The 18,024-nt window shown below is 43.1% G+C and overlaps 1 protein-coding gene across 1 annotated transcript in view; it reads left to right on the top strand.

Annotated features, from left to right (window-relative positions):
- The first annotated feature begins 496 nt into the window (after positions 1-496).
- The window catches only part of P3H2 (prolyl 3-hydroxylase 2), a 153,468-nt gene continuing 135,940 nt past the window's right edge, over positions 497-18,024 (top strand). The window contains exon 1 of the mRNA XM_006740246.3: positions 497-1,128. Coding sequence (XP_006740309.3) covers positions 652-1,128 — 477 coding nt within the window. The 5' untranslated portion in view covers positions 497-651. The remainder of the gene's footprint in view (positions 1,129-18,024) is intronic.

Raw genomic sequence — 18,024 nt, 5'->3', positions numbered from 1 at the left:
AGGTTTGAGTAGTTCCCTTTGCCTTTTCACAGTTCTATAGACGTGAACTCACCGCCGCCTTTCTTCTCAAGTCTCCGCACCTGGGCCAATTGGTCCCCTGGTGCTTTCCTCTCAGCCTGAGATGGAGCTTCAGTGCTTCCTCTGAAGGTGAAAGACTGCAAACTGCGGTCATGCACGAATTCCAGAAAATGATTAGAATCCTAACCTCACTAAGCCGGGTTTCCCTCCTCTCTATAAAGGGAGTATTCCCATCCATTCTGCCACGCGCAAGGGAGCCCACGTGGAAAGCTCTCGCCCCGGGCTGGCCTTGAGCGGCGCCCGCTCTCTGACTGGCACTGGGCGGTGCAGCGCCTGGTGTGCGGGCGGCGAGGTCGGGGCCTGCAGGGCGCGCGCTGAGCGCCGGCGAGCGGCTCGCGGAGGCTCGGGCAGCAGGAGGAGCGTGTGAGCTGTGGGCGTCCCTTTAAGAGCGGCCGGCCGACCCGGCCTCCGCCTCTCAGTCCGCTGAGCGCCGGCGGTCACCTGGGGCTCGCGGGGCAGCCGGATCGCGGCGGGGCCGGCACTCTCACCGCGGAGGTGGGAGACAGGGCCCTGACGCCAGGTGCCGGGAGCCGTCTTGGTGCGTGGCCGTCCCGCGCCTCTCCGCGCCGGAGGATGCGGGAGCGCATCTGGGCGCCGCCGCCGCTGCTGCTGCTGCTGCTGCTCCCGCTCCCGCCGCCGCTGTGGGGCGGCCCCCCGGACAGCCCGCGCCCGGAGCCGCCGCGCGAGCCCGGGCCTCTGCAGCCCTTCGACCTGCTCTACGCTAGCGGCGTGGCCGCCTACTATAGCGAGGATTACGAGCAAGCGGTGCGCGACTTGGAAGCGGCGCTGCGCAGCCACCGGCGCCTGCGAGAGGTCCGAGCGCGCTGCGCCCGCCACTGCGCCGCGCGCCGCCCGCTCGCGCCCCCCGGCGCCAGCCCGGCGGCCGAGCTGCCTTTCTTCCGCACGCTGCTGGAGCGGGCGCGCTGCTACCGCAGCTGCCAGACTCAGCGCCTCGGGGGCCCCGCGTCCCGCCACCGCGTCAGCGAGGATGTGCGCAGCGACTTCCAGCGCAGAGTGCCCTACAACTACCTGCAGCGGGCCTACATCAAGGTACGCAGAGCGCACAGCTAACGCCCCCTGCGAGCCCTCCCCACCGCCCCAGTCCCCGAGCCGGCGCTCTGCTCATTAACCTTTCAGTGTGGGTCTCCTTGAACCTGTCCCATGTTTGTGCATGTAGGTATCTGGTGGCCCAGGCTCTGTAACAAACAGTAGGTGGAACCTGCGCAAGCCATTAGCTCCTTGGGCATCAACTTGTCTCTGGAAGAGGACTGCATTGATAAGATGATGCTTAAAGTACCCATTCAGCACTAATTTCTGAGGCTTTGGCGGAGCTGGGTCTAGTATAAAGTCTTCTCTCGCTCCATTTCTTGGTCTAACCTCATCCCCGTTTCTCTTCCTTTTCCACTCCCTCATCCCTCCTACACTTCAGTCTACACCTTTTTTCTGAAATTTACAAGAGAACATCCTCATAAAGCAGAGTTAAAAGTTTACTTGCTCTGGACCAAATTTGTTATCCTCTATTCTCCCCTGCACCTACAGAACAGTAAAGATCAAAAGTTAAAGAGAAGGTGTAGTGGGAGAGGTGAATCTGTGTGAGGCAAACTCTCTAAAAGTATGTACCCAAGTGCTGACTTTGCCTCCTTTAGTAGAGGGCTTCTGATTTCTGGAGGTAAGTATTGGAGTGAGTTATTTGACATCAGATGCCCAGTACTGTCCTTTGGGTTTTATTTTGTGTGTGTGTTGGGGGGGGGGGAGGGGATTCAACCTGCCTGAAGTTAGTGTCAGGAGGTATACGGTGTATATTGGTATTTTTGCAACTTTGAAGATCTATCTGGATGCTTCACAGAGAGAATTTAGTCTGTGTTTCTGGAAAACCCCCTCTCCCAATCCATGTTGCTCTGAACTTTTACTTTCTCCCCCAACCCCCACTTTCTGGCTTTTTATGTCAATAGATCAGTGTCTCCTCTACACCTGCTGAATTGGCAGCTTTGTGGGGTGCCCCCCCTTAGCTTTAGCCACTAGACCAGGCTGTATTTCTAGGATAGCAAAAATACACACCATGTACAGATCCACGTGCACACCATCCCACAAAGTCTGTGCTCTGGTGGGAAGGAGACTGGACATGTGCAGTCATTTGTGGAGTTCAGGAAATCACAACTGAGACAAACTCTTAAGTCCCAGTGATAGGGCTGAGGGGCTGGGGCTTACTAGACTAATATTTTGGGTAAGAAATAAGGATCAAGCCTGAATCCTTTTCAGGATTTGTCTCCTGCTTGTTTTTGCCTCTTGATGAATTTGCTAAACCATGCATTAAGTATAAATCTGATCTTTTTTGGTTGAATGGCCTAATTTTTGGTGGTCTTAGAGAAATCAGTCAATAGCAGAGAGGGTGGAGACCTTAAGTACCTGACAGCAGAATATATCCTGAGCCAGTTCCCAGGATAGAACGTGGGTGGTCAAGTTTGGTCCCAATAGCCCAGTCTTCCCCGGAGTCTCAAGATGTGAGGTTGGCAGTCTTGCTGATAGTTCTGTCACACATCTTGGAGAGATTTTCCTTTCTCATTCTTCTCCAATCTTATAAAAATAAATAACTATGAGGTAACTCTTAAAATGTGGGTTTCTTTAGTTCTGTAATTAAGCTCACATCACTGTTAATGTTAACGTTGATCAGTCATTCAGCTTCAGTCCCCCGGTCGGCGGTCAAAGAAGGTGAAGCTATAGGTTTTAGATGCCTCAGAGTTTTACAGTGAATTGGTTATAGGAATTAGTCACTCATGGGCACCTCTGTGGGTGAACTGTTGGGTATGATCTCATGAACCAATGTAGTTTAAGAAGTTCTCCCCCAGATATGTGAACCCATGTGCTAACTTCTGTTTGACCAGCAGTGTTTCTGAGAACAGAGCAAGTATCTTCTAATAAGCAAAGCTTCTTGCATCTACATAACTGATAATCTCTTAAGGAGGAATTAATTTGTATTTCTTTGGAAATTCATTTCTGAAGGTTGAGTGTGTAAGAGTGTCTCCGTGAATGCGTAAGAAGGTGTACCATGGTTCTTCCCTCTCCTCTCCGAAGAACTCCACAGTTTCAGTCTCTGCTTGGCTTCCTGGGAATTTTAATCATAAACACATGCACGTACGCACGCACCCATGCATGCAGATACCATCCTTTGAGAGTAAAATAAAACTCTCAAATAACAACAGAGTACTGTCAGGCTCTGACAAGTATGGATTCAGAAGTGTTTGCTCCCTGGTGATAGAACGTGGAGTTCCCTGGATGTGCTCGGATATGAGCATGGCCCCTCATGTTGTTGAATTACTTTGGACCTCAGCGATCCTGTTTGCTCTTGAGAAGGATAATCCTGGGCCACTCCACAATGAGGAGTTTGCAGCCAGAATTCAAGCACCGTGAATCCTATAATACAGCCGGAACTAGTGGGCTTCCTAGAGATAAGGAAGCACAGTTATTTTCATGTTAGGATCTACCAGCTGTAGAGGCTCTCAGGAGCTGCGCCTCCCCCGCCAGATCCCAGTTAGTGAGCCACTGATGGAAGCATATCCTTTCTACTGGTGTGTAGGAGAGGAAGATGTATCGAGAATTATGAAATCCGAGTCCCGACAAGTTCCATTTCTCATTTCACTGATGAGGAAAGGGAGAGCTGGAGAGGGAAAGGGGCTCATTCAGTGTTGCGTATTTAAGGGCAGAGCCAACGTGATTTGATGAAATGAGCCCAGGAGTGATAGTTGGGAGTCTGGCCTTTGCCAATAACTGATGCCCATGGCTGTGCTGTGTCCACTGCCCCCACTGGGTCGCCTCAGGTCCCAGGGAGTGCTGCAGTCCTCAGGGCTATCCTTCGGCCAGATTTGGACAGCTCCAGGGATGAGTAGATCCTTGTCCTGTGGTGTTATAGACATTCACTGTGTTTATCTTAAGCTCTGCTCTGTAGAATATCCCTTGAGAACTGGCATGTTGAGGATTTGGACAGCTATGAGGCAGTGGTCCTCCTTGGTTCCTAGCCCTGCCTTTCTGTTTAAACACAGGGTGAGACTCTTAAAACCTCGATTTTTATCACTTCAGATTGTATGATATAACTCATGCATGATTCATAGCCCAAAGCCCAAGATAGAACTTTCATCATCGTATTCTCTGCTCAGAAACCTTCAGTGGTTTCTCCTTGCTGCCTTATAAAGCCCACATAGCTGAATGTAGCATCCACAACCTGGCTCCCCCTTAGCTTTCCTGGCGCTGTCTCCCTGACTCACCACCCTCCCGCCAGAGGGAAAATGGCTGTTTGGTCTTCTGTACCTGATACTTTTGCCTACCTGGGTTTTGTTTATTCTCTAGGAGGCAGGTGGGCTGTGGCATGAAATTTACCTCCTCAGGCTCTGGCTGTGTGACTGTGAACACATTGCATGAACTTTCTGAGGTTTGCTTCCTTCATGTGCAACATGGGGAGATAATAGGACTTACTTGACTGGCTTAGATGAGATTTAAGAGATTTATGTAAGGTACTTAGGACAGGGCCTAGTTCTCAAAAAACACTGGAGACCTGTTTCTTCTTATTAATGATTTATAACAATGGATTTTTCCTCCTCCTGCTGTACATGTTCAAATGGTAACTGTCCTAACACAAATATACCTGTTTCTGTGAGGCCCTCCGTCACGCCCTCTGCAACTCCCACGAGAACACCCTTTCAGCCTCCTTTGAATGTCCACAGCAAGGAATCTCTTCTTCTCATAACATGTTTCATTTTTAACTTTGTTTTTTGAGAATTCATGTATTTGCCTATCACTTACGTGAGCTCCTTGACATCAAAGAACTTACTCACTTTTGTATCTCCCAAAGTGGGGGTTTCCAGATCGGGATGATTATTAGATGATTATTATTAATCATCTGGGCATGAAAAATATGATTTAAAATTAGAGATTTAGGTACTGTAGGTCTGAGTTGGTCCTCAGCATCTATACTCCCCCAGATATCTAAAACATAGAGCGGTAGCAGTAAAAGCTCAGTGTATGTTTGTTGAATGAATAATAGTTTGGTTTCTTGTGTATGAAATATTGTGGAGAAAGGTCTCTGAGTGGTGGCAGGAGGTGTTCTCACACTAGTTATTTGGTTTCCTGGCTGGTCAGACATGGGAGAAAGTTAAAGAAAGACTAGATTCCTTGACTTCTCACTCTTTTCTACTTGTAAGTTCTGGCTAATGTTGTAGAACTCTGTTCCTTTCCCCTCCATCTTTCTTTCCAATTTAATTATTATTTAACATTGTGCTTCAGAAAACCCTGGACACATTGTGCCGGCTTTATGTACATTTGTTGAATTTAAACAAATGTAAAAAGAGTTTTTTCCCTTATCTCTGTGCTTGATCACCAGGAATACTTGGACAGTGACTGTTTTTCTCCCACTGTTCCCAGCCATTCAATTAAAAAAACCACAAAAAACAAAAAGCGAAAAATGACTGGCGCTTATTTATTTTTTTTACTTAAAACTGGTTTGCCCCTGCCTGTTTTGTTTCTGAGTTGGTGCTTTGGGCCATTTGACTTTTGTTTTTCTTCTCAGGATTAAGGGGGTGGGGGGGGGAGAAAAGGAAATAGCAATTAAGTTAGGCAATCCTATCTCCCTCCTGAAGTCATCTCCCTAAACTCCCTTTTTCTTGACCATAATCTATTTTATTAGTGGTTTCTAGAAAAGAAAAGTAAACTCAGGGAACTTTCTCACTTTTAATTGTTTTATCAACTTCTTTTTCTTTCTAGATGAATGCCTTAACAAAACAAAAAGTGGAAACCCTAGGTCACAACTGTTAGTTCAGAATAAAAACCTTTTTTTGTATCCCATTTTCAAATCTCTTTTTTTTTATTTATGTGTAGACTATGTACATTTTATGCCCAAATTATATCAAATAAGAAGTTGACTTTATGTCTTCTTGAAATAGCTGAAATAGCTGTTCTGAAATTATCCGAGGGATTATTTCTTCGGGGATGAGGCTTTCTTTTTTGTCCCACAATTGAGACTTTTTTTATGCTTGAGTCATCAAAATCCACTAGTACCATCTTTCTGTCTCATTTCTTGGGACGGAAACATGGGAGATTGTTTGTCTAGCAGCTTTTAGGTCTTGTGAGCCAAGGAATCAGAATCTTAGTTATCTCCCAGAGGGGGCTGGCCATTTGGAGGCCTTGTCAGCTCTTCAGCGGTCATCCATTGAGATTACAAATAGTACGTGCCACAGAAGCTTTAAAATTCAATTTGATGAGAGTAGCAAGTGCTTATAAATTTTCTCCTTAGTCGGGTGAATCAGGGATTCCTTTACAGGTTTTAATAAAGGAAAGCAATAAATTGTCTCTTCACAGATCCCATCTCTGAGAATCCAGTGTATTCAATTGTCGCTAATGTCATTTGCTCACTGATAAACTCCAAAGGGATAGCTGTGTGGAATTCTTTTGGGAATGTTTAATAAAATGTCAGCTTGCTTCATGAGGGCATCTTGACACGTTCTGAAAGGTGGGTGGGTTCACCTAAAATGAAAATTTGCTATAATAATAGTTCCTTTGTATTGCCAAGGAATTGAGTAAACTGGATTTCGTAGAATCACTTATGCATCTTAGAGCTGGGAGAGAGGGATAAGTATTTTGCTCAAGAAATGTGGTGTAGCAAGGGCGACAAGTACTATTGATTGGAACTATATAATGCTACAGCTTGAAGGACCCTCAGCGATCATGAAGTCCGTCCCTGTCACTTAATAGCTGATGACACTGGCCTCAGTTTCCATGACAAATCAAGAAGGGTCAGTAGGTGGAGCTGAGTGCAGAAGGTAAGTGTTCTAATTTATGGCCAGTGTTCTTTCCAGACTCTATGTAGTGGGCATGGCTACCTCCCAAAGGGCGGTCTGGTGAATCAATGGTGTAGCCGAGACCTGAAGTGGACCTACTGCCTTCAGAGACGGAGCAGACACAAGACAGAGCAGACATTGGACTGCCCTGCCCACCCTGCATTTTCATTCACATGATACATAGGCCACTCAGCCAAGAGTCATAGTTGTCTGGTGGAAAATTTTGCATTTCTCATTAGGAAAAATAATTTCTCCTTTTTTTTCCATTCAGCTTTTCTCCTATAATTCTTTTTCTGTCCTTTTATCCATCCCTCCTTTCCTGCTGTCTGACTTCCTAGCTATGTAATTTCCATGAGAGCTAACCCTCACTTGCCAAATGGCCCAAACACATCTTTAAAAAAATGATTTGGTATGCTTTTGTGCTGAGTGTATGATTTTTGGTTTTCAGGACTGAGGAGGGTTACAGACTATTGTTGGAAGAAGCTGGCTTCACTTGACCACACCCCTTTCTGCTTTACATTGTTTTCTATACTTATTTCTCTTTCTGCCTCTCTTTCCTGATTCCTTGTCCTGTCGGTGATCCACACAGTGCAATCACATCTGAAAAGGAGAAGGTTGAGGGGGTTGATAGAGGAGAGAGAAAGGCAGGTAGTGGTAGAGGTAATACCAGGTTTCTGGCTCTAATTAAATGAAGGCCATAGAGACTCTTGTTTAATTCGATACACAGACATTGGCATCTAGTTCTATGAAACTTTTTAAATGTCTCTTTCCCTCATATGTCTTATGCAAGACTTGGGCATATGTTGGGAAGATGTACCTCTTCCCTCGTTGCTCCCCATCTTTCTGCAGCTGCTCACTGCCACATTCATGGAACATCAGTGTTCCAACCATCCCATTTTATAGATGGGAAAATAGAGCCTGAGGGAGAATCAAGTTGTCCAGATTTATCCAGCAATTTAATAGAAGAGCCAGGATTAGAATCCAAGAACCCTGAGTCCCACCTCTGTGACATTGCTGATGACCAATGTTTGTATGTAAGACTCACACTGAGAACACAAACTCAACCAGATTAAAGTGAAACACATTGTTTGCTAAATGGAATAAACCTGGAAAATAAAGCTCCCTTATGCAATGTTATTCCCTGAACTATTATTCTGCCTACTTCTGAGAAAAACTCAGGAATAGAAACCTGGGTTAATGCTCTTCCCCAATAAGCCTAATGAAAATGAATGAGGCGAAGACTCTTCTTTGGAAGGGAAATGAAGGAATAAGTGAGAGAGAGAGAGAGAGACCCAAGATGTCAGATTTTCCAGGAGTTCAGGGGTATCAGAATGATCCTACTGGAATTCATTATCTGCAAAGAGTGGATTCAGTTTTTGTGCAAGTAATGGGATACTGTTGAGGACTGCAGTGTAATTAGACTGGAACTCAGGAAGGGTCTGGAGAAAAGCAAGAGATATGATGAAGTAAATAAATCCAAAGCAAAACAGAGAAACTGTTAACAAACCTTCAATCACAGAAACGTTAAGTGAGCCAATTTTGATTTATTTTTCCTGCTTGAATGCTAAATTTTTAGCTCTTACTCTGCCAAGATCAATAGGCTTGCGTGAAGAAATCAACACATAATTAGGACTCCAGACGCAGTGAATTACCTTAAAACCAGATTTGGCTGTTTTTAAAAGAATGACCTCAAATTATGGTATCAAAGACTAACCCAGAAGACCATACTAATTATTTCCCCACTGAAGCAAGAGCTATTTCTTAATAATATTTTTTAGATTGAATCCAGGATCAACAGTCAGCATCTGATTCTAGTATATGGCATTTAGAAATGGCACCAGGGAAAGAGACCTTCACAGTCAATCATTGTTTCTACAGGATTGCCAAGGACTCACTAATGCCGTGGAGCCTGCAGGGTTTCGTAGACATTTAAGCTGGAGTTTCCAAATCTTGGCTTATTGATATTTGGGGATGAATAATTCTTTATTGTGATGGGCTGTCCTGTGCATTTTGGGATGGCAGCGTCCATGGTCTTTGCCTCTACGAGATAGCAGTAGCAACACGCTCAAGCCCTCCCAGCTGTGACAAAAATGTCTTCATACATTGCAAAATACCTCATGGGGGTCAAAATCACTGCACACCTAGAACCACTGATTTAAATATTTAGCCATATTTTAGGTAACTAGACATTAAGGTGAGACAAGTCTAAATCAAGTTTTTGACAATATAGGCTAGATAGCAATGTGCTCACTGATCAGGATATTTATGAAAATGACAATGTTTGGCTATAATTTGACACCTTCTATGAGGGGAAACCATTGGAAATAGAGCTGCTTTCTCCAAGATGCAAATCACCGGGCTTATTTCCAATAGCTGGCCCTCCTCTGTGGGTGCACTAATTCAGCTTGTATCTTGTATCACTGAATGTGATAGGACAGGTTGCTTTAGCAATACAAACTAACACTTTTTAGTTCTAAACTCCAGACTCCAGAATTAACATATGTCTCTTTCTACTTGGAGTGTACCCAAACGTAATCATTTAAAAGTAATTCACTGCAACTCTTAGTTTTCTTGGGCTTAGCTCTGTGTCACACGTACTCTTAGAGAATAGCTTGACTCAAACCCTAAACAGAAGTCTGAAAAGTGGGGAATATAAATAAGAGGGTGTCAGAGGAAAGAAGAAATGACATAGAGATTGAGACAGAGAGAGAGTCAGAGGGTGTCTCAGTCTGTTCGGGCTGCTATAAGACAGCACCACAAGCTGGGTGGCTTATAAACAGCAAACATTTCTCTCTCCCGGTTCTGGAGGCTGCGAGGCCAACATCCTGGCACCTGTGGATTCAATGTCTGGTGAGAGTCCTGCTTTGCTGTAACCTCACATGGCGGAAGGGGCCAGGAAGATTTCTAGGATCACTAATACACTATAAGGTCACTAATCCCATACATGAGGACTCTGCCTTCACGACCTAATCACCTCCCAAATGCCCACCTCCTGATACCATCACCTTGGGGACTAGGTTTCAACATAAGAGTTTCAGGAGCACACAAACATTCAGACCCCACCAAAGGGAGATACAGAGACAAAGGGAGAAAGATGGAGAGAGGAAAGAAACAGTTAAGTAAGGGAAAACAAGAGCAATGAAATCAAAAGTCCAGGCAGGGTCCCCCATGTGAAAGGATGCTGTATGAAGCAACATGTGGGTGTCCCACGCTGACACCATGCTGTCCTAAAACCAATCATTTGGAAACAGATACTGGTTGTTCTTCAGTCCTGCAATGCTATAGGCCCCATTCTCAGTAAAGAAGTTTCTGCTTTGAGCCTAGGATAGAAGGGCCGCTGGTTTCCTCAGTGACACAGAGAAGGAAGGCATCCCTTTGGGGGAGATTCTGCATGCACAGCACTGAATAATCACCAAATGATATGATCCCCTTCAAATAAATAAATGCCACAGGAAACCAAACAAAAAAGAGAGTCTTATTAAAAATGTTCACTTTTAATTTACATGAAACTACACTGGTTTCCCAATCAGCAATTAAAGAATTTTCCGAGCTCTGTGAGGAGATGTGAAGATGAAGAAAACATCTTCTCTACCTTCAAATAGGTCATAGTTCATTGAGGGAAATTAGTGTGTATCCAGTTACAGTGTGAATCCCTCAGAGGAGAAACATGATACTCCTATGTGATTATGTGGGAGCAGTTCAGGGATGTTCTGTATCAGAGCAATGGAATAGTTAGGAAAAAAGACAGAACTTAAAGATTTGTGGCATGTGAGGAATACCATTTAAGAAAGACTGGTGATTTAAACTTTGAGATAGGAAAACAGGACTACAAAAGAAAAACTATTGGAAGCAGAGTTGGTAGAAAAGCTGGAGAATTCATTGAATCCAGAGTACCGGTTGTTTTAAGAATACATTTGATTGATCATAGATTTTAAAAGAATGTGTGCTGGTCTGAGGCTTGAAAAAATCAGTATATGGTAATATACAAAATGTTACCTTTTAGGAAATTTTACTAATAATTGCAGTTATAAAATACACTGCCTCAAGGCTAAGTCCAAGTGAATTGCGGTTTCAGTGACTTTCTAAGTTTGTTAAGGGCAACGTCATTTTTCCACTTGAGGTTTCTTTGAAATCCTAGGATAACTCAACCTTCCATTTTATGCTGTGCCAAGTTACTCACTGTCTTTATGATTCCGTGTCTATCTCTGTGGAAAGATAATAAAATTATCTTAAAAAACCCCACCAAAACCAAACATTGGACCTAGCTTTGAGTCAGTATATTTTATAATTCTTAGTAATAATAGATACTATTGATTTACTGTTATTTTGTTTCAGGTATTATGCTAAAAGTTTTACAAAATTTTTCCCATCCAATTCTCATAATAACCCTAATACAGATCTTGGTAAGGTTGACTCTTGAACAACATGGGGGTTAAGTGCACCAACCCCCACATGGTTGAAAATCCTCATACAACTTTTGACCCCCCCCCAACAACTTAACTACTAATAGTTTACTGTTGTCCTGAAGACTTACCAATAGCTTAGTCAATTAGCACAGATCTTGTATGTTACATGCATTATATACTGTATCCTTAAAGTAAGCTAGAGAAAATATTAAGAAAATCATAAGGAAGAAGGGTGGGTTAAGGGGTGGCTCAGTGGGTTAAGCGTCTGACTCTTGGTTTCTGCTCAGGTCATGATCTCAGGGTCCTGAGATTGAGCCTGTGTGGGGCTTCCTGCTCAGCGGGGAGTCTACTCAGGATTCTCCCTCTCCCTCTGCCCCTCTCTGGTGCGCTCTCTCCCCCTTTAATAAATCTTTAAAAAAAAGAAAAATTAATAAGGAAGAGAAAATATACTGTGCTGTATAACTCTATGCTGTATTTACTGGAAAAAAAAAAACATCTTTGTGTAAGTGGACTTGCACAGCTCAAACCTATGTTGTTCAGTAGTTAAGTGTGTAATTGTCATTTTGCTACAGGGACAGTGAAGCTAAAAGGTTAAATAGTATGTCTGAGAATATACAGCTAGTCCAACATAACGGAGTCAGAATCTGAACGCAGGTTTTTCTGATGACAAAATCTGAGTTCTCATGTACTTCTCAATGGCTGGCGTTTTGGCATCAAATGGACCTATGTTCAGAAAGTCCTGCCTGTTATGCATTGTGTGACCCTGGGAAAGCTCACCTAGATGAACCTGAGTTTCTTATCTGGAAAATGGGATAGTCATACCTACTTTACTGGGCTCTCATGAGAGGTTATTAATGAAAGTTTGTGGGCCTACCTAGGTTGACACTGACACAAAAGTACTTATTCTCTGCCTCTTGGCATCTAGCAGAAGGCAAACTTGTGAGGGAAGGTGAAAGACAAAAGAAAAGTTAAGCCAATATATCATATAAACTGAGAGGATGATTACACATACAGTAGGTTCAGAAAACCTTGAGGCACAAAAAACCAGAACCTGACCTGCTCAGTTTGAGCTATGGGCTTCAGGTTCAATTCTCTATACAGTGGAGCATAGCCTCCTTTCACCACTGGGCTAAAACAATAATCATCCTCTGACCGGACACTTGGGACTGTGTTGCAAAAAGTCCTTTTGCTCTCTTCCCCACTGCATTTTCTGAGCCTTTGATTTCACAATTTCCTTGAGATTGTGGCCTCTTCTTTGTATTTTTCCAAAAAAAATTGACTCTGTTGAAACGCATTCCAAACCTTCTCTGTTTCCTATTAGGAGATAAAATCCCTTCCCACAATCCAACACATCTTGGGAATTTTAAGCCCCTGTAAGCCTCTTCCCCACCCTGATCTTGAGTACCCCTGGGGGATGGCCTAGGTTTGGGAATCCAAAAGAACATCTCTTTATCCCAGACACCAAAAATGTGACTGCCTCTTATATAACAGTCAGGTGAGTAGGCGAGTAGCTCAAGTAACAATGGGGAGGGTGATTAATCTAGGATCAAGCAGTTTAGGCTCCATCTCTAGTTTATATTTTTTAAGATTTTATTTAAAATCTTAAAATTTAAGCGAGAGGGGCACCTGGGTGGCTTAGTCATTAAGCGTCTGCCTTCGGCTCAGTTTATGATCCCAGAGTCCTGGGATCGAGCCCCGCATCGGGCTCCCTGCTCAGTGGGAAGCCTCCTTCTCCTTCTCCCACTCCCCCTGCTTGTGTTCCCTCTCTCACTATGTCTCTCTCTGTCAAATAAATAAATTGTTTAAAAAAATAAAATTTAAGTGAGAGAGAGAGAGGTGGGGGGGGGGAGAGCACAAGCAGGAGGAGGCGCAGAGACTCCCTGCTGAGCAGAGCCCGATGTGGGGCTCAGATCTCAGGACCCCGAGATCATGACCTGAGCTGAAGTCAGGTGCTCAGCTGACTGTGCCACCTAGGTGCCCTGGCTCTATCTCTAGTTTTATCACTAATGTTTCTCTCTAGGCCTCGAGGTATCCTTTTGGACAAGGGCAACATTGGACCAGATGGCTTATAAGAGCTGGTTTCTCTCTGCCAGCCAGAGATTCTAAAATACTTTAGTGGACTGGCACAGTGATAACCATCCACCTGTGGAAAAGAAGAAAGTGATGAAATTCGAATGGAATATAATATAGAATGAGATACCAGGAGTTTGAAAGGTCACAGGAAAGTAAGTCCTTCCAGTGTGTCTGATGCTAGTCCTCATCTTTAGATGGTCAATAACTGCAAAGCAGAACCTGAGAGAAAGTCATGCTAGTATTAATGTGGTGGTGCTCTAAGAGTTGGTAGAGTATGTTCAGGAAGGACAAAGATAGATAAAAGACTCAAAACTATGTTTTATAAGAGAAAAATTGAAATAGGGATGAAAAGGCTAAAGAAAAAAGGTTTTAGAAAGATCATTATCTGAGACCATTATTGTTGATCTTTATGGCACCGATGATCTTTATGGCACCGAGGAACTGAAGAACTAGGCCCATGTAACAGAATTTACAGAGAACTAGATCTTGGCTCAAACACAGAAGACTTTCCTAACACTAAGAGCTATCCAGATATAATTGGGAGCCCCAGGAGAAGGTGTTGAACACAAGTCTGACAAATGCTTCATAGAGTGGCTGCATTTAAGGGTCAAGCACTGAAGTGATACTGAGACAAGATTTAACACTTTTTTCCAATCCAGAGTTAATAAGACTCCATGATCTTATGAAATGAAAATTTGTCTTATACCCACAGATGGGCAGTCATTAAATACTTTTTCATTAGAGAAGTCCTACATCCCTTTTTCGGTCCTGCTTCTTATTTCTGGTTAATGTAATCATAGACTAGGATCACCAGCACATTCCCTATAAATAACTTATGTAATGTGAAAAAGGAAAGAGAAAAAACAAAACCAAACAATACCAAGCCTTAAAACACCCATGGGGACACATACTGGTGGAATATCTAGTAGTAACAATATCCACACGTATATTCCACATCAGTCCTCTGATTTCGGGCTCAAGTGTCTCTGAGGTAACATCTAAAGAGGATTGAGTTGCAGTTACAGAGTAACTGTATGTATAACAATGGATCCCAACATCCATGCTTAAGAACTGAAGGTGGGTACTCCTGTCTTAGCACGTGCCTCACAGTATACTCAGAAAACCCAGTTTCATTTACAGAGCCTTTGCAGTGCTATCCGAATTTGCTTCACTTCCATGCTACCCAGAAGCCTGTCTGAAAACCTGGCCATATTCCACACTGTATTAGGCAAATAAAGATTTGCCTAATAGGTTATATATTGCCAATGTTACTTCTCATCAGCTTCCTATGTCCGTTGCTATGGGGTCTGCCCAGGACTGCCTATTTAAGAATACTTAAAGATATGATAAGTTTTCTTAAATATTTATAGAATCCCTCTGTCTGCCTCCCTCCTCCCTGAAATGTCTCCCTTGCTGTCTAGATGGGAGGGGAAGTCATGCCTGTTAATTCTGGGGAAGAGGGGAGTGGAAGTCCCGGCTCTCTGTTCAACCAGCTGACCATTGGGGGGAGGGGGGTGCATGGTGTTTCTCCCCTTGTGTTTGGCTGAAGTAGGACACTTACTGTCACAAACATTTCTATTCTGTTACGCCTAACATTTCTGGTCCTTTAATTAGAGCATGTTTTGGGGGGCTTTTTTTGTCTGCCCCCATTGGCATTTCCAGGTTGTAGGCTTCTCCAGAGTCCAATCTGGGATATTTGGGAGACAAAAAGAATATCCATAAAATTCACTGTTATGTTCAAGTGCTATGTCCCTAGCCAGTCCACCTTCTTCGTCCCACCTTTCAGTCTTCCTGTGTTGGTTCGTTACACTATGCCCAGAATTTTTAGGTGTAATTAAGGGGAGATCTATGGAGAAATGAGTTTATTCCATCTTGTTCAGAACCAGATGTCTCCATGCAGACTCTTTAAGTGATCTTTAAATTATCATGATGATGGTGAATACAATTTGGAATGGGCCTGATTTCAAGACTTTGGCAGAGCTGTTACCAATGCTTTACTGCAAGAAACTACAGAGGAGTCTTCCTGATCTCTGACAAAAGCCTTTAGTCAACCTTCTTCCACCAACACTAAATCAAACCTAAGTAAATCAACTGGACTGTGCCACTGTTCATTGTTAGGAGTATTCTTTCCTACTCCTGCTTTCAAAAGTCCTGCTCTTAAAAAAGTCCCAGCACTTTTGGTGAGTTGCCACTAGCCTGCCCTTTCACTTATTTATAGGTCCCTAGAGCAGACCTCTCTGGAACACCGTGATTTTACTCTTCACAAATATGTAAATATTTGATCATCCTGGTCTATTCTCCCAATAGGATACGTAATAAAGATTTGCCTAATAGGTTATATATGGGAAACCAATTTACATAGGACTTAAAATAAGAAAAAAAAAATGCTCCTAAGTGATGATCCCCTCTTCTCTTTCCCATTGTCCCAGAGTAAATATTACATTACCATAATTAATACCTCCCTTGTTCTGCAGATTGTTACATGTGAGTCTTTGACCTAGATGTTGATGCATAGCTGATATTACTGCTTGATTCTTTGTACTTGGTCCAACTTTATACATCAATTTAAGATTAATGACACGAAGAAACAAGATTAATAGCATGAAGCTGGGTGTGATGCTTTGGAAACAGTACTAGAGGATGGATTCGGAATGCTGTGGCTCTTAATTATAAGATGCCGTATGGCTATATGATGATGAACTCCTCCTTTCTTGCCCTCAGTTTCCTCATTTATAAAATGAGGTGATTGAAATGTATAACCTTGAAATCTCTGCCAGCTTTAGTATATTTTAGTGTTTGGCAGGATATTTCCTCTGATAAACAAAGTCATTACATGTCACTAAATTGTGGAACTTCCAGCAATTAATTGTTTGCTCCTTGATTTGGTCTTAATAAATCCTAGCATCTTACTCTCAACGTGAAAAACTTCGATATTTAGTTAAAATGGTAGGCTTAGGCAATATAAAATACTGAATATTAGAAAGTCAAGTGGGCAAGCCCTTTGGAATCATAGAAATAGGCCTTTGTAGTAGAATCAGCATCCTGAAGAAATATTTTGACCCAACACTCAGTTCAAAAACGGTATCTCTTTTCTCTAACTCCAGTATTAGAAAAAATGTATTTGCTATACAGTTCTATAGACTCCCCTCTGAAATTCTGTAAGCTAATAGTTAAGATTCAATTTTATTTACCATTTTCATTTGATTAGTAGCCCAAGATTAACTCGACCCTGGTATCATTTAAAACCTTAAATGGCACACAGTCTGATTATAAAAAATAGATTAATTCCATAGATCCCTGAAAAAGACTTTAACTTCTTTGAAACTGTTTCCCTTTCTGTAAAATGGGGATACTACTAATGTTCTGTCTGTGGAACAGATTTAGGGTTGAGGAAAGTATTTTGAAAATATTCAAGTTCTATACAAATGTACAAGCAAGGTCATTTTTTTTTAAAGATTTTATTTATTTGAGAGAGAGAGACAGTGACAGAGATAGTGAGAGAGAGCACAAGCACAAGGGAGGAGAGCGAGAAACAGGCTCCCGCTGAGCAGGGAGTCTGACGCAGGACTGGATCCCAGGACCCTGGGATCACGACCTGAGCCAAAGGCAGCCGCCCAACTGACCGAGCCACCCAGGCACCCACAAGGTCACTTTTTATTCTTTTTTTTTTAACATTTTTTTTTTTTTTAAGGTTTTACTTATTTGTCAGAGAGAGAGAGAGAGAGCACAAGCAGGGGGAGTGGCAGACAGAGGGAGAGGGAGAAGCAGGCTCCCCACTGAGCAGGGAGCCTGATGTGGGACTCAGTCCCAGGACCCTGGGATCATGACCTGAGCCAAAGGCAGACGCTTAACTGACTGAGCCACCCAGGCACCCTGGTCATTTTTTATTTATTTTTTTTTTTTAAAGATTTATTTATTTGAGAGAGCGAAAATGAGAGAGAGAGAGAGTACATGAGAGGGGGGAGGGTCAGAGGGAGAAGCAGGCTCCTCACTGAGCAGGGAGCCCGATGCGGGACTCGATTCCAGGACTCCGGGATCATGACCTGAGCCGAAGGCAATCGCTTAACCAACTGAGCCACCCAGGCGCCCCATTTTTTATTCTTAAAAGAGTATGTGCAGTTTATAAAATTGTTTTACCTTATAAAATTGCTATTGCTATATTAATAAAAGTTTTGTTTTGTTTTTTACCACACCGAATTCTCACTGTTACTTGGAAAATGGCAATATCCATCCTGGCCATAAAGCTCAATAATATGGCCTAAAAGTATTTTTCCAAATGCTTTTAAGCTTATATAAGTCAAATATGGATAGTGCATCCATAAGAGAGCATATGTAGAGATTTCTTTTTGTCCTCAAAATTTTTAAGATCTCTGACTTCCTTTAATACATTCCAGACCCATGCATGCTTTTATCCCTGGGGGGGTGGGGGTGGGGAGGGGGGGTGGACACTTTTGCTTAAAACAATACTTGGAGCAGGAATTGTTTGATAAGGCCAGTGGTTAGAATATTTGCAGCTTTTTGTTTTGAATTCCTATGATAACATCAGCTCCCAAAGATTATCTGGCAATTGGTGGGAAATCTAGCAGCAATAAAAATTGGGCCTTCAAGTAAGACTTCTAGATATGATACATGAGGTAGAAAGA

Source organism: Leptonychotes weddellii, chromosome 1 (genome assembly GCF_054177405.1).
Source record: "Leptonychotes weddellii isolate Sample4059 chromosome 1, ASM5417740v2, whole genome shotgun sequence".
In the NCBI taxonomy this organism is placed as follows: Eukaryota; Metazoa; Chordata; class Mammalia; order Carnivora; family Phocidae; genus Leptonychotes; species Leptonychotes weddellii.
This window is presented reverse-complemented; position numbering and strand designations above follow the sequence as displayed.